The sequence below is a fragment of the Dromiciops gliroides genome, chromosome 3 (assembly GCF_019393635.1).
Source record: "Dromiciops gliroides isolate mDroGli1 chromosome 3, mDroGli1.pri, whole genome shotgun sequence".
NCBI lineage: Eukaryota > Metazoa > Chordata > Mammalia > Microbiotheria > Microbiotheriidae > Dromiciops > Dromiciops gliroides.
The window spans coordinates 10,471,273-10,482,593 of NC_057863.1; the positions used below are offsets into that span (position 1 = coordinate 10,471,273).

General features: G+C 50.1%; 1 protein-coding gene across 1 annotated transcript in view; it reads right to left on the minus strand.

Annotated features, from left to right (window-relative positions):
* MROH2A (maestro heat like repeat family member 2A) overlaps nucleotides 1-11,321 on the minus strand; it is a 55,462-nt gene extending 44,141 nt beyond the window's left edge. Inside the window, exons 1-9 of the mRNA XM_043993305.1 lie at nucleotides 11,237-11,321; nucleotides 9,296-9,489; nucleotides 7,748-7,879; nucleotides 5,990-6,152; nucleotides 5,537-5,635; nucleotides 4,440-4,591; nucleotides 3,856-3,999; nucleotides 1,616-1,708; nucleotides 458-536 (exon numbers count right to left, since the gene is read on the minus strand). Of these exons, the coding sequence (XP_043849240.1) occupies nucleotides 458-536; nucleotides 1,616-1,708; nucleotides 3,856-3,999; nucleotides 4,440-4,591; nucleotides 5,537-5,635; nucleotides 5,990-6,152; nucleotides 7,748-7,879; nucleotides 9,296-9,489; nucleotides 11,237-11,321 (1,141 nt within the window). The remainder of the gene's footprint in view (nucleotides 1-457; nucleotides 537-1,615; nucleotides 1,709-3,855; nucleotides 4,000-4,439; nucleotides 4,592-5,536; nucleotides 5,636-5,989; nucleotides 6,153-7,747; nucleotides 7,880-9,295; nucleotides 9,490-11,236) is intronic.

The window sequence follows — 11,321 nt, forward strand, 5'->3', positions numbered from 1 at the left end:
TCCAACAGTATAAATGAAGTCGCTGTGCCTCTGCCGCAGGCCTGTCAGATCACAGGTCGTGGAGCCTGAGTCCACTGAGGGGCCAGGGGGCTGTTCCACCTCTCCACCGGGATATCCCCTGGAGCCTAGGGAAGCACCCAATGAGTAGCAGGCGCACACTTGAATGACTTGGGGAGCCTCCGGCTCAGAGGGGTCCCCTCCTCCACCCAAGGACTTGCTTATTAAACCAGTCCAAGACTCACCCCGCCCCCCAGCTTTCTCAAAAGAGACAAGTCACTGACTGTTCCCCAATGGGAGAGGTGGGCAGGAGAGCCACAGGCCAGCAAGACAAGGCGAGTGGGGGTGGCCGGCTTGTTGGCTGCTGGGGTGGGGACAGCAATTGCAGCCCAAAGCCCAGGCAGCGAAGACTCGGGGGGGTCTGGTCCTGCATCTGCATCCCAGCTTATGTCTTACTCACCCAGAGCAATGAAGCATTGGACAACCTCAGCCAGATTCTCACTGCTGAACTGCTGGAGGGCGGGGGCCTTGGAACAGACCTACAAGGGGGGGAAGGGGAGGGGAGGAGGAGGGGGAAGAAGGAGAAGAAGGGGGAGGTGCAGGAAAGGAGGGGGAACACAGTCAGTCTTCTGCAGGAAAGATAAGGGCTGTGCAGCCAAGCCTCCCTCTGAATCTTGGCTCTGCCCCCTACAACCTAAGTCACTTCCCTTTTCTGTCCTCAGTTGCCAAGGGGCTGGGAATTGAAGGCCCCTCCCAGCTCTCAGTCTAGGATCCCTTGAAATGGGCCTCCAGAAACGGCACCTCCAGGTGTGGCCCTGAATGCCCCCAACCACCACACGGTGCTTTGTAGGACCTTTGCTCCCACCATGCCTGGCACACAGTAGGTGACCAATAAATGCTTGCTGCCTGCACCTTTCAGGGACATACATGTCTGGCACATTATAAAGACTTGATAATCAATTACTTGTTGATTGATTGACTGAAATGCATTCAGAGTGAAACAGGAGCTGAGACCAGACTCTTCAGCCCATCTCCCTCACTAGCCACAGGTCTAACCACTGAGCCTCAATGTTCTTAAATGATAACCCCTACTGTAGTAGCCACAGGAAAATGTCATCAATGGGCACTACTGGACTACAAGCTCCAGAGGAGACCACAGTGGGACATGACAGCCCAAAGCTGATTGTCTGCATTGAGGGCCACCGTGCCCAACAGGGGAGGAAATCGTTCAACTGAACCCTGCCCAGATCCTCCTCTTTGGAGGCACCAGGTTCAGTCCTGCCCAGACGAGGGTGGATGGGGCAGAATCAGTGGCTCCTCTTCCACATTCCAGGGCAAGATCACTAGATCAGCAGCAGCCGGGCCTGCAGCCAGTGATCTGCTGGTATATGTTTAATGACCAGCTCTCTGAGAAAAAAAGGGAGGGATACATTCTAGGCTTTCACAAGCCAGTTGAAGCTGGCTCTATAGCCCACAGTTCAGAGAAGGAAAGATGTCTTTAAAGTCTACATAAAGCACTTTGGCCTCTGCCCTGCGTGTCCTTCAGGGCCCCCCCTGCTCCTTCCCCGCTCCGGAGTTTGGTGGCCTAAAGGATGTTGGCATGGTTTCGCCCCCTCACCTGGGTGTGCAGCTCAGTAAAGATGGTGTGCAGCTGCATTTTGGGGACTGGCGTATTGCTGGAGACAGAGACCTCCAGGATCTGCCTCAGGATCTGCCAAAGAGACAGAAAGAGCCCAGGAGCTCCTCCCCGCCCACGGCCCTGGCGTCCCCGTCTGGAGTCGGGGGCCAGGCTGCGCCCCGCTGTCTTTTTCTCTCCAACAAATAATTGACCATTTTTGTAACCAGGGAAAGCTTTTATGCCTGGGGCGAGCAGAATGGAATCCACCCCCACATCAACTTTTAAAGAGGGGACAGAAGCGGCTTGAGAAATATTTACTGATGAGAGAGGCAGGCAGTGTGGTGCAGTGGGAAGGGCCACTGAAATGTTCTACGCACATGCATGCTCTCTTGCCTTTCTCCTGTCTGCCTCTGTCTCTCTGCCTCTGCCTCTGCCTGTCTGTCTGTCTGTCTGTCTGTCTGTCTCTCTCTCTCTCTCTCTCTCTCTCTCTCTCTCTCTCTCTCTGTCTCTCTGCCTCTGCCTGTCTGTCTGTCTGTCTGTCTGTCTCTCTGCCTCTGCCTCTGTCTGTCTGTCTGTCTCTGCCTCTGTCTCTGCCTCTGCCTCTGTCTGTCTGTCTGTCTGTCTCTGTCTCTCTCTGCCTCTGTCTGTCTGTCTGTCTCTGCCTCTGCCTCTGTCTGTCTGTCTGTCTCTGTCTCTCTCTGCTTCTGTCTGTCTGTCTGTCTCTCTGCCTCTGCCTCTGTCTGTCTGTCTGTCTGTCTCTGTCTCTGTCTCTCTGCCTCTGCCTCTGCCTGTCTGTCTCTCTGTCTCTCTGCCTCTGCCTCTGTCTGTCTGTCTTTCTCTCTCTCTGTCTCTGTCTCTCTGCCTCTGCCTCTGTCTGTCTATCTGTCTGTCTGTCTCTATCTCTCTGTCTCTGTCTGTCTCTGTCTCTCTGCCTCTGTCTTTCTCTGTCTGTCTCTGTCTCTCTCTCTGCCTCTGTCTGTCTGTCTGTCTCTGTCTCTGTCTGCCTCTCTCTCTCTCTCTCTCTCTCTCTCTCTCTCTCTCTCTCTCTCTCTCTCTCTCTCTCTCTCTCTCTCCTAGGAAACTGTCTGAATCTCTGCATTATCCCCAGCCCCCATCTTGTATTATATTGATCTGTGTATATGTCATAATCCTGCCTCCCCCTCAGCACCCCCAGAAGAATGGAAGCTCCCTAAGAACTGGGATTGTTTCCTTTTTCTTTGTATCTGCAGCCCCTGGAACAGAGAAGTTTGGTGACTTGCCCAGGATCACACAGGCAGTAGGTGACTGAAGCAAGATTTGAACCAAGGTCTTCCTGACCTCAGGTCCCACACCCTATGCTAGTCTATTGAAAACTGCACCAATCCTGGTCCTTGTGAATTCACCTAGAAAAGACTCCCCAGGACAGACTTGGCTCTTCTCAGCAGTGCAACGATCCAAAACAGTTCCAAAGGACTCCTGATAGAAAATGTTCTCCACATCCAGAAAAAAGGACTGTGGATTCTGAATGCAGATTGAACCCGACTGTTTCTACTTTTGGACTGTTTTTTCCCTTCTTTTGTGAGGTTCTTCCCTGGTGCCCTGACTCTTCTTTCACAAGATGACTAATGTAGAAATATGCTTAATGTGATTGTACACATACAACCAGTGTCAGACTGCTTTCTGTCTTGGGGAGGAGGGAGGGAAGGGAGGGAGAAAAAAAAATTGGAACTAAAAATCCTGTGAAAACAAATGGTAAAAACTATCCTTATATGTAACTGGAAGATGATAGAATACTTTTTGTTTGTTTGTTTGTTTGTGGGGTTTTTTTGTTTGTTTGTTTTGGTTTGGTTTTTTGCAGGGCAATGAGGGTTAAGTGACTTGCCCAAGGTCACACAGCTAGTTAAGTGTCAAGTGTCTGAGGCTGGATTTGAACTCAGGTCCTCCTGAATCCAAGGCCAGTGCTTTATCCACTGTGCCACCTAGCTGCCTCCAATAGAATACTTTTTTAAAAAGAAAGAAAAGAAAAGAAAACTATCTCTACTTGTAACTGGAAAATAATAAAATACTTTTATGAAAAAGAAAAGACTCCCCAGGACCCTGGGCATGTTCACTGGCTGCCCCAACCTTGGAAGGTGTCAAAGCACCCGGATGAGGACTCCCATCCATCATCCAAGTGCTTGGCCATAAGGCACCAAGAAGCTCGGCCGGAGAACAAACTGGACCTTGAGCATCCCTTCACAGGGCAGAGCCCCGCTGCTCACCTGGGTGATGAAGAGGGCCTCCACACTCCCCTGGTACTCTGCCAAGAGCAAGGGAATGTAGTCATACACCTGCTCCCGCAGCTCCTCGATGGGAAGAAGGAGGCTAAGCATGGGACGAAGGGATTTGATCACAGCCAGCTTGACCTGTTACGAAAGAAAGACCGGCCAGGCCTCATCCTCCTTCTCCCCAGACCCAAGCCTTTAGGCATGATGAAGAAAAGAAAAAAGTGGAAAAGGAGAAATAAAAGGAGGAGGAAGAGGAGAAGGAAGAGAAAGAGAAGGGGAAAGGGGAGAAGAAGGAGAAGGAGAAAGGAAAGGGAAAGGAGAAGGCAAAGGAGGAGAAGGAAGAAAAAGAAAAGGAGGAAGAGAAAAGGAGATGGAGGGCGGGTGAGGAGGAGGAAAGGGGAGAAGAGGAGGGGAGGTGGGGAGGGGAGGGGGAGGAAAGGGGAGAAGAGGAGGGGGGAAGGGAGGGGAAGAGGGGAGGGGAGGAGGGGAAGACAAGAAGGGAGGAGAAGGAAGAGCTGACTGACACAGGTCTCTGCCCCTGCTGTCCTGGGCAGCCTCCCACAGTGGCTGTCACTCACCTCGGTGTTCTCACTCCGGAGCCACACAGTAACAAAATGTCGGTACATGGGCAAAAGCTTATTCATGAAGTGCTCTCCAGTCATGATGGGGTACACACTGTCCTCCCAGTGCTTTAAGTAAAACTGAATCGCCTCACAAAACGTTTCCATAGCTGTGCATTGAGCAAGGCAGAAGGGAAGGAGGGCAGGGAGGGAGAAGCTCTCACTGAATGAGGTCACCCCCGAGAGAGACGTCCCTGCACCTCCCTGCCTTCCTATCCACCTGGATTTTTAAGGTCAATCCTAGAATCTGGGTGTCTTTACCTACAAAGGGAATTCACAGTAGAATCTAGAGTAATCGAATATCAGGAAATCTCCAGAGATGGCCCCCGTGCCAGAACACCCTTCTCCGCGTTACATGTCACACCCTGCCCTGCTTCCCCCAGAGACGTGGCTTCTCTCTCCTCTGCCCTTGGACAGAACTCTGTTTAAGCCTTTCTTACACTTGGTGTGCCCTGCTGTTGTTTATGCATTTGTCTTATTAATAATAAGAGCTAACATTTCTCTAGCTCTTACTATGTGCCAGGCATCCCCCACCGGGAGGTAGGTGTTATTATTATCCCCTCTTTACAGATGAGGAAACTGAGGCAAGCAGCAGTTCAGTGACTTGCCTGGGGTCACACAGCTAGTAAATGTCTGAAGGGGGATTTCAACTCAGATCTTCCTGACTCTAGGTCTAGCTTGAGAGCAAAAACTGTCTTTGTCTCCATTGTATCCCCTTAGTCTCTAACACAATGATAGATTCTCAATATTGTTGCATGGATGGATGGACAAGTGGATGAATGGATGGATGGATGGATGGATGGATGGATGGATGGATGGATGGATGGATGGATGGATGGATGGATGGATGGATGGATGAGCGGATGGATAAATGAGTGGATGGATGGATGGATGGATGGATGGATGGATGGATGGATGGATGGATGGATGGATGGATGGATGGATGGATGGATGGATGGATGGATGGATGAAGGAGAAAGTTACCATCTTCACTTCCACTTTTCCCCATCCCACCTGCCCCTCAGAAACTTTCAGACCCTCAAAGCGACACTCACCACTGCAGAACACCTGGCGCATCTTGGCCCCGTTGGCCAGTCTCAGCATAGTGAAGATGGTGGCTAGTGTGATCCCCATGTAGGGCATAAACTCAAATACTGTGAAGGAAAAACAACATGGGCTGGGAGGAGGGAGTATGAGGGAGTTGTCACCATTGCCTTCTACGCTCTCTGGCTCCCCAGACCCACTAAGAGCAGCCTTTGGTTCTTCTTCACTTGTGGTCACAGGGGGGGTGGAATTGGGGTAAAGGGAAAGAGAAGGGGAAGGAAAAGGGGAGAGAGGGGAGAGAGGGGAGAAAAAGAGATGGAGAGAAAAGGAAGAGAGAAATTGCTATGGAGGAGAGAGAGAGAGAGAGAAGTCAGAGAAGGAGAGACCTGGGAGAGAGGAAGAAGAGAGAGAAAATGGGAAGTGAGGGGGTCTCCGGGGGAGGGTAAGAGGGTAGACACTCTTACCATTGGCATTGGCCAGATTGGCTAACGTGATGAGGACGAACTCATCGGTCAGGATCAGGGGTTTGAGATGGTGTTGCAGCTCGTACATGACAAGGTTAAAGTGGTTTCGGGACAGAGCCACCAACGTGTCACTGGCCGTCTCTGCCAGTAAGTAGCCCTCGATCTGTGAAAGAGAAGGATTTGAGGCTAGAGGAAGATGCACCAGACATCTAAGCATCAAACATCTCGACCCAATACCACAGCCAAACCAAAGGCCATTCCTGCTCTGAACTTCCCCCTCTTACTCCTCCTCCATATCTTCACCCTCTCTCCACCGTCCCTCAAGGAGTCTCATGCTCTCTTCCAAGAACCAGATCGCTTTGCGCTCTTTCAGAGAAGGATCCCCACTTTATAACCCCAGCAATGGCCATCAAACTGAAACCATGCATAAGGATCGCTGTGAGTTCCATATTGACTTAGAAAACTATATATTATGTTTAATTGATTGTACATATATAATCTATATAAAATTGCTTTCTGTCTTGGGGGAGGGAGGGAGAAAAATTTGGAACTCTAAATCCTATAAAAACAAATGTTGAAAACTATCTTTACATGTTACAGGAAAAAATAAAATACTATTAAGATTGAAAAACTACATATTAGCATTATCTATTTTCTATTGTATTTTTATTTGTTTTTTAAAAATTCCCAACTACAGGAGCATCTAGGTGGCCCATTGGTTAGAGTACTAGTTCTGAAGTCAGGAGGACCCAAGTTCAAATCCAGCCTCAGGTACTTACTAGCTGTGTGACCCTGGGCAAGTTACAAAACCCTGATTACCTCAAAAACAATTTTTCCCCAGTTACATTCTGATCTGGTTCAGCCTGTGCTGGGCCATCTCCAATATAAAATGATTTTTTTTCTATTTTTAGGATAAAGTATTTGGGATTATTCCGTTTCAGCTGATTAATGAAAATTAGGAGTCATACACATCATACCAAACATAGCTGAATTCAAGGTACAAAGCAATGAGATTAGTGAATGGGGAAGCTATATCGTACTTAAAGAATTTTCAGATAGATATATGTGTGTGTGTCTCTGTATATGTATATATATATATGTTTGTTTGTTTATTCATATGCACAGATGTACAGATGCACAGATGTGTGCATATTTAAGCTGAACCTATGATTTCTTTGTTACAATGGACTCCCAATGAAGAAATTCCCTCTACCAACAGAGATCAACATCTCAGAAACGTGTAGTTTCAGAGAGCAGTCAGCTGAGAGAAGATTGTAGGTAAGTATGTTTGTGCTCAATGGGAGAACAACTGGACTCTTAAATGGAAAACTTAACTGAATATTATTACACCCCAAGGAATGAATGATGTGATGACTTCAAAGAAATGTGTGAAGATTGGAATAAAGTGGGGGAGAGCAGAAGAAGCCAGAGCAGTGGCTGCAATTCTGTGAATTTCCACAGCATTAACCAGCCCCCAAAATGCCATTTTCAAGACATTGGACAAATCTGCTGTTGCCTTTGTTGCTCAGGTTAACAGAGGCAGGTTTCGTTCCTTTTAACAATTAGGAAACAACAGAAGTGCCTACTCTTCCTCTTACACGATCGTCTATGCTATTTATGTATTGTTTTAATTTCTTCAGGGTTTTTGGTCTGTTTTCTTTTCCTTGAATTTGTTTTTCCTGCTGCTGTGAATGCTTGGGTCAGGTCAGGACTCAGAGGAACTCGAATCCCCAGAAAAGCCCACCCACTGCGCCGAACCTCTTGGATCTCCCGCATTTCCTTGGAGGCGAGGTTCACCAGAGTCTGCACACACTCCTCATCAAGCTCCCCTTCCTGCTGGATGATCCCCTGGAGAATGGTGTAGATGCTGACCTTCCGCTTAATGGAGATCTGGGGACGAAGCAGAAAGCCTGGCTGTGGGGCTGGGAAGCTCAGTGGCCTGTGGGAGTCGGGGCCCTGGGCCTACTGGCTCCCCACCCGCCCCCCAGACAAGATCTCTAAGAGAGATGTCCAGTGCCTGGTGTCCACTGTTACTCTCACCATTGCCTACCTCTGTGACCTTTTTATTTTCCTGGGCAATGAGAGTTAAGTGACTTGCCCAAGGTCACACAGCTAGTTAAGTATCAAGTGTCTGAGGCCAGATTTGAACTCAGGTTCTCCTGACTCCAGGGCCAGTGCTCTATCCACTGCTCCACCTAGCTGCCCCCTTTTATAGAGAACATTCTTTTTTTTTCCTACCTCTGTGATCTCAAGCAAGGCTTCCAACCTTGATGCCAAGCACTGACATCAGTCTGTCTGTCAATTCACTTGGTCATCATCCTTGGAGCTGCCCAGACACTCCCATCACCGCCCCCTGTGTGTGTTTGGTCTCCCCGTTAGAACAGAAACTCCCAGAAGGCAGGCTCTCAGGCCTGTCTCGCCTTTGCACCTGTAGCCCCGAGGCTCAGCACACAGTGAGCCTGGGATAAAGGCACTTCATCCTTTAGGAAGTCCATTCATCCCTAAGACTGAGTCATAGTGAGGACCTGGGCTCAAAGACCAGCCAGCTCTGAGACTGTACAGCCTTGAGCCAAGTTAGGCCCCTAGAAAAATGAGGGAGTGGGGCAGCATGACCTCTGCCCCCTCCAGCTGGAAAGCCTCTGATCTTCTGACCACAGGAAGCCCCAGCCCTGAGGCTCCCTGACCCCGAGACCTCCGGGCACAGGCGAGACTCACTGTCCCCATGAGCTGGCCCCAACTTCCATTTGCAGTCCTGCCTCTCACTCCTCTCCTCCAGGAGAAGCTTGGCTTTGGCTGGCCGAGGCCGGCCAGTAGAGAGGCCATCATTCCCCAGCCATGTGTGAGGGTGCCCCTCCTGCACCAGTGCTTGAGCCAGCCTCTCCCTCACCCTCTTCATCAGCTATCATCTTGTCAAACCTTCAAGGCCCAGCTCAAGTGTCCTGTCTTTTGTAAACCCTTTGTCTTTGAATGGCACCCTGGTGGGGTGATGGTGTCGCCATCATCATTAATAGTGTTTTAAGGTTTTCAAAGCACTTGACAAATAGTCTCTCGTTTGATTCTCAAAACACCCCTGGGAGGTCAGCGTTGTTACTGTTATTCTGCATTTCACAGTTGAAGAAGCTGAGGCAGACAGGGGGTAAGTGACTTGCCCAGAGTAATACAGCTAGTATGTGTCTGCAACTGGATTTCAACTCAGGTCTCCCTGACTCCAAGCCCCTTGCAGGCAGGGAATCCCTTTTGGCCTTCTCTCTGTGGTCCCTATGAGTGTACGCCAACATGCGTGGGGGCTTCCTGGGGCCATCCTACCTCCTCCAGCTGCAGGCTATGGATGAGCGCGGTCATGACCTCTGAGGGCTCTGCGTTGGCCTTCTGAATGATGATCATGCTGGCCAGCGCCTTGCGCATCCTGGACCCGTGACCCTCCTGGCTGCTCAGACCATTGCTCTCCTGGTCATCTTCATCCACGATGTTCAGGAGGTTGGTGACTTGTTGGTAAACCCCTGGAAGAGCCAAGCCACTCTGGTGACAGATGCCGCCCCACATGTAGGTGGGTGGTGAGGTAGGTGGTCCCCTACACCAGGTGATGAGACATGGGCTGGGGAAGCAATCTTGACTCAAAATATTTCCCATGAGCACATGACAATGCTGAAAATTTACCAAGAGAGAGTCATTCCTTTGAATTCACCCGTCATCTTTTACTTATAATGGACATTTATTAAACACCTGCTGTGCACCATGTAGGTGCCAGGAGTTCCTAACCTGGGGTACATGAACTTTTTCTAAAAATATTTTGATAATTGTATTCCAATATAGTTGTGGTTTCCTCTCTGTGTATGTGTGTTTTAAATGCATTTAGAAACATGATTGTGAGAAAAGGTTCATGGGCTTCACCAGCCTGACTGTTCAAGAGGTCCACAAACCACCAAAGCTTAACATTTCCTTAAATTCAGTCAATCAATGAGTCAGCAAGTATTTATCAAGGGTCTCCTATGTGCTGGGAGCTCTGCTGGGAGCCAAGAATGAAAGGATCCCTCCTCAAGATGAGCTGACATGCTAGCAAGGCTCACAAGGTCAGGCAGGGGCGGAGCTGGGAGGGGTGGGGTGGGGTGGGGAAGGGCAAGGAGGGGAGGAGTGGAAGAAAGGCCTGAGCCACAGAAAGGAAGGAGACCTGCCTTCAGATCCTGGCTCTGGCACTTACTACCCCAGTGAGCCCTCTGTGCCTCTATTTCCCCATCTGTAAAAGAAGCCTCATCACAGCACCTGCCTCAAAAGGATGTTGGGAGGAATGAATGAAGTCATGGATGAAAAGCCTTTGGGATCCTTTAATGGCTTAGAAAAAACAGAGTCACTAGGACCCTACATGGTCACCTGGCAGGGACCTTGCACCTCATCAAGGCCAGCAGTTCTCAAGGCCCTTTTACAGTCTTAAAAATTATTGAGGATCCCCCCAAAAGAGCTTTTGTTTAATGTGGTTGAACATAGCGATATTTACTGTATTCTTCATTAAAATGTCTTCACATTATTATGAAAAGTGTTGGTGTTGCAGACCCCCTGAAAGGGTCTTGGGGATCCCCAGAGGTCTCTGGACAATTCTCTGAGGACCAGCGATCAAGGCCAGCTGCCACCTTAGATTGTAAACTCCTTGAAGGCCTCTTTGTTGTATCTCTAGCCCTTAGTTAGCTCAACCTTAGAAAACCAGCAAGTGCCTAATACATGTGCACTGGTTGATTACTGATGGAGGAGGAAGGGAAAGTTGGCCAGGGTCACACAGGGAGGTGGTGTTGGAATTTGAATCCACCGCCTGAGCTCGTCATGCTCTCTTCTCTTTCCCCTCTCCTAAGGATGACTTGAGAGCCGGGAGCACATGGGGGTCGGGGCGGGCTTCAGAGAAGGGGGAGGGGAGAGGACTGGGTGAAGTCCTCCCCCATCTCCATCCTGCTGAGCCCCCTCCCTGGGAGGCAGAGAGAAGGGATGAAGGTCCTCTTCTCTGGTGGACCAGCAGCCAGCCTCCCAGCAGAGCACTCCCAGTGTGGGGCCTGGGGCAGTGACGGGGCCATGGCCAGAGGACCGGGAGACTTGTCCCTCTGTGAGCAGCTGGGGCAGGAGAAGGGAAGTGCAGTGGGCAGAGGTGGCCCTCGGGCAGGTGAAGTCAGAGCCTTCCTCTGCTCCTCTGTCCAATGGGCCCCTCCAGCTCCGACAAGGGCCGGAAATCTCAGGGCGGGACCCCAACCAAGCATCCTTCTATACCTGCCGACGACGGCCCCGGCAGCTCCGAGGCCAGCGGCAGGTTGGATATGCTCAGCCTGGCAGGGACCAGAGCCTTCTTCTCCAT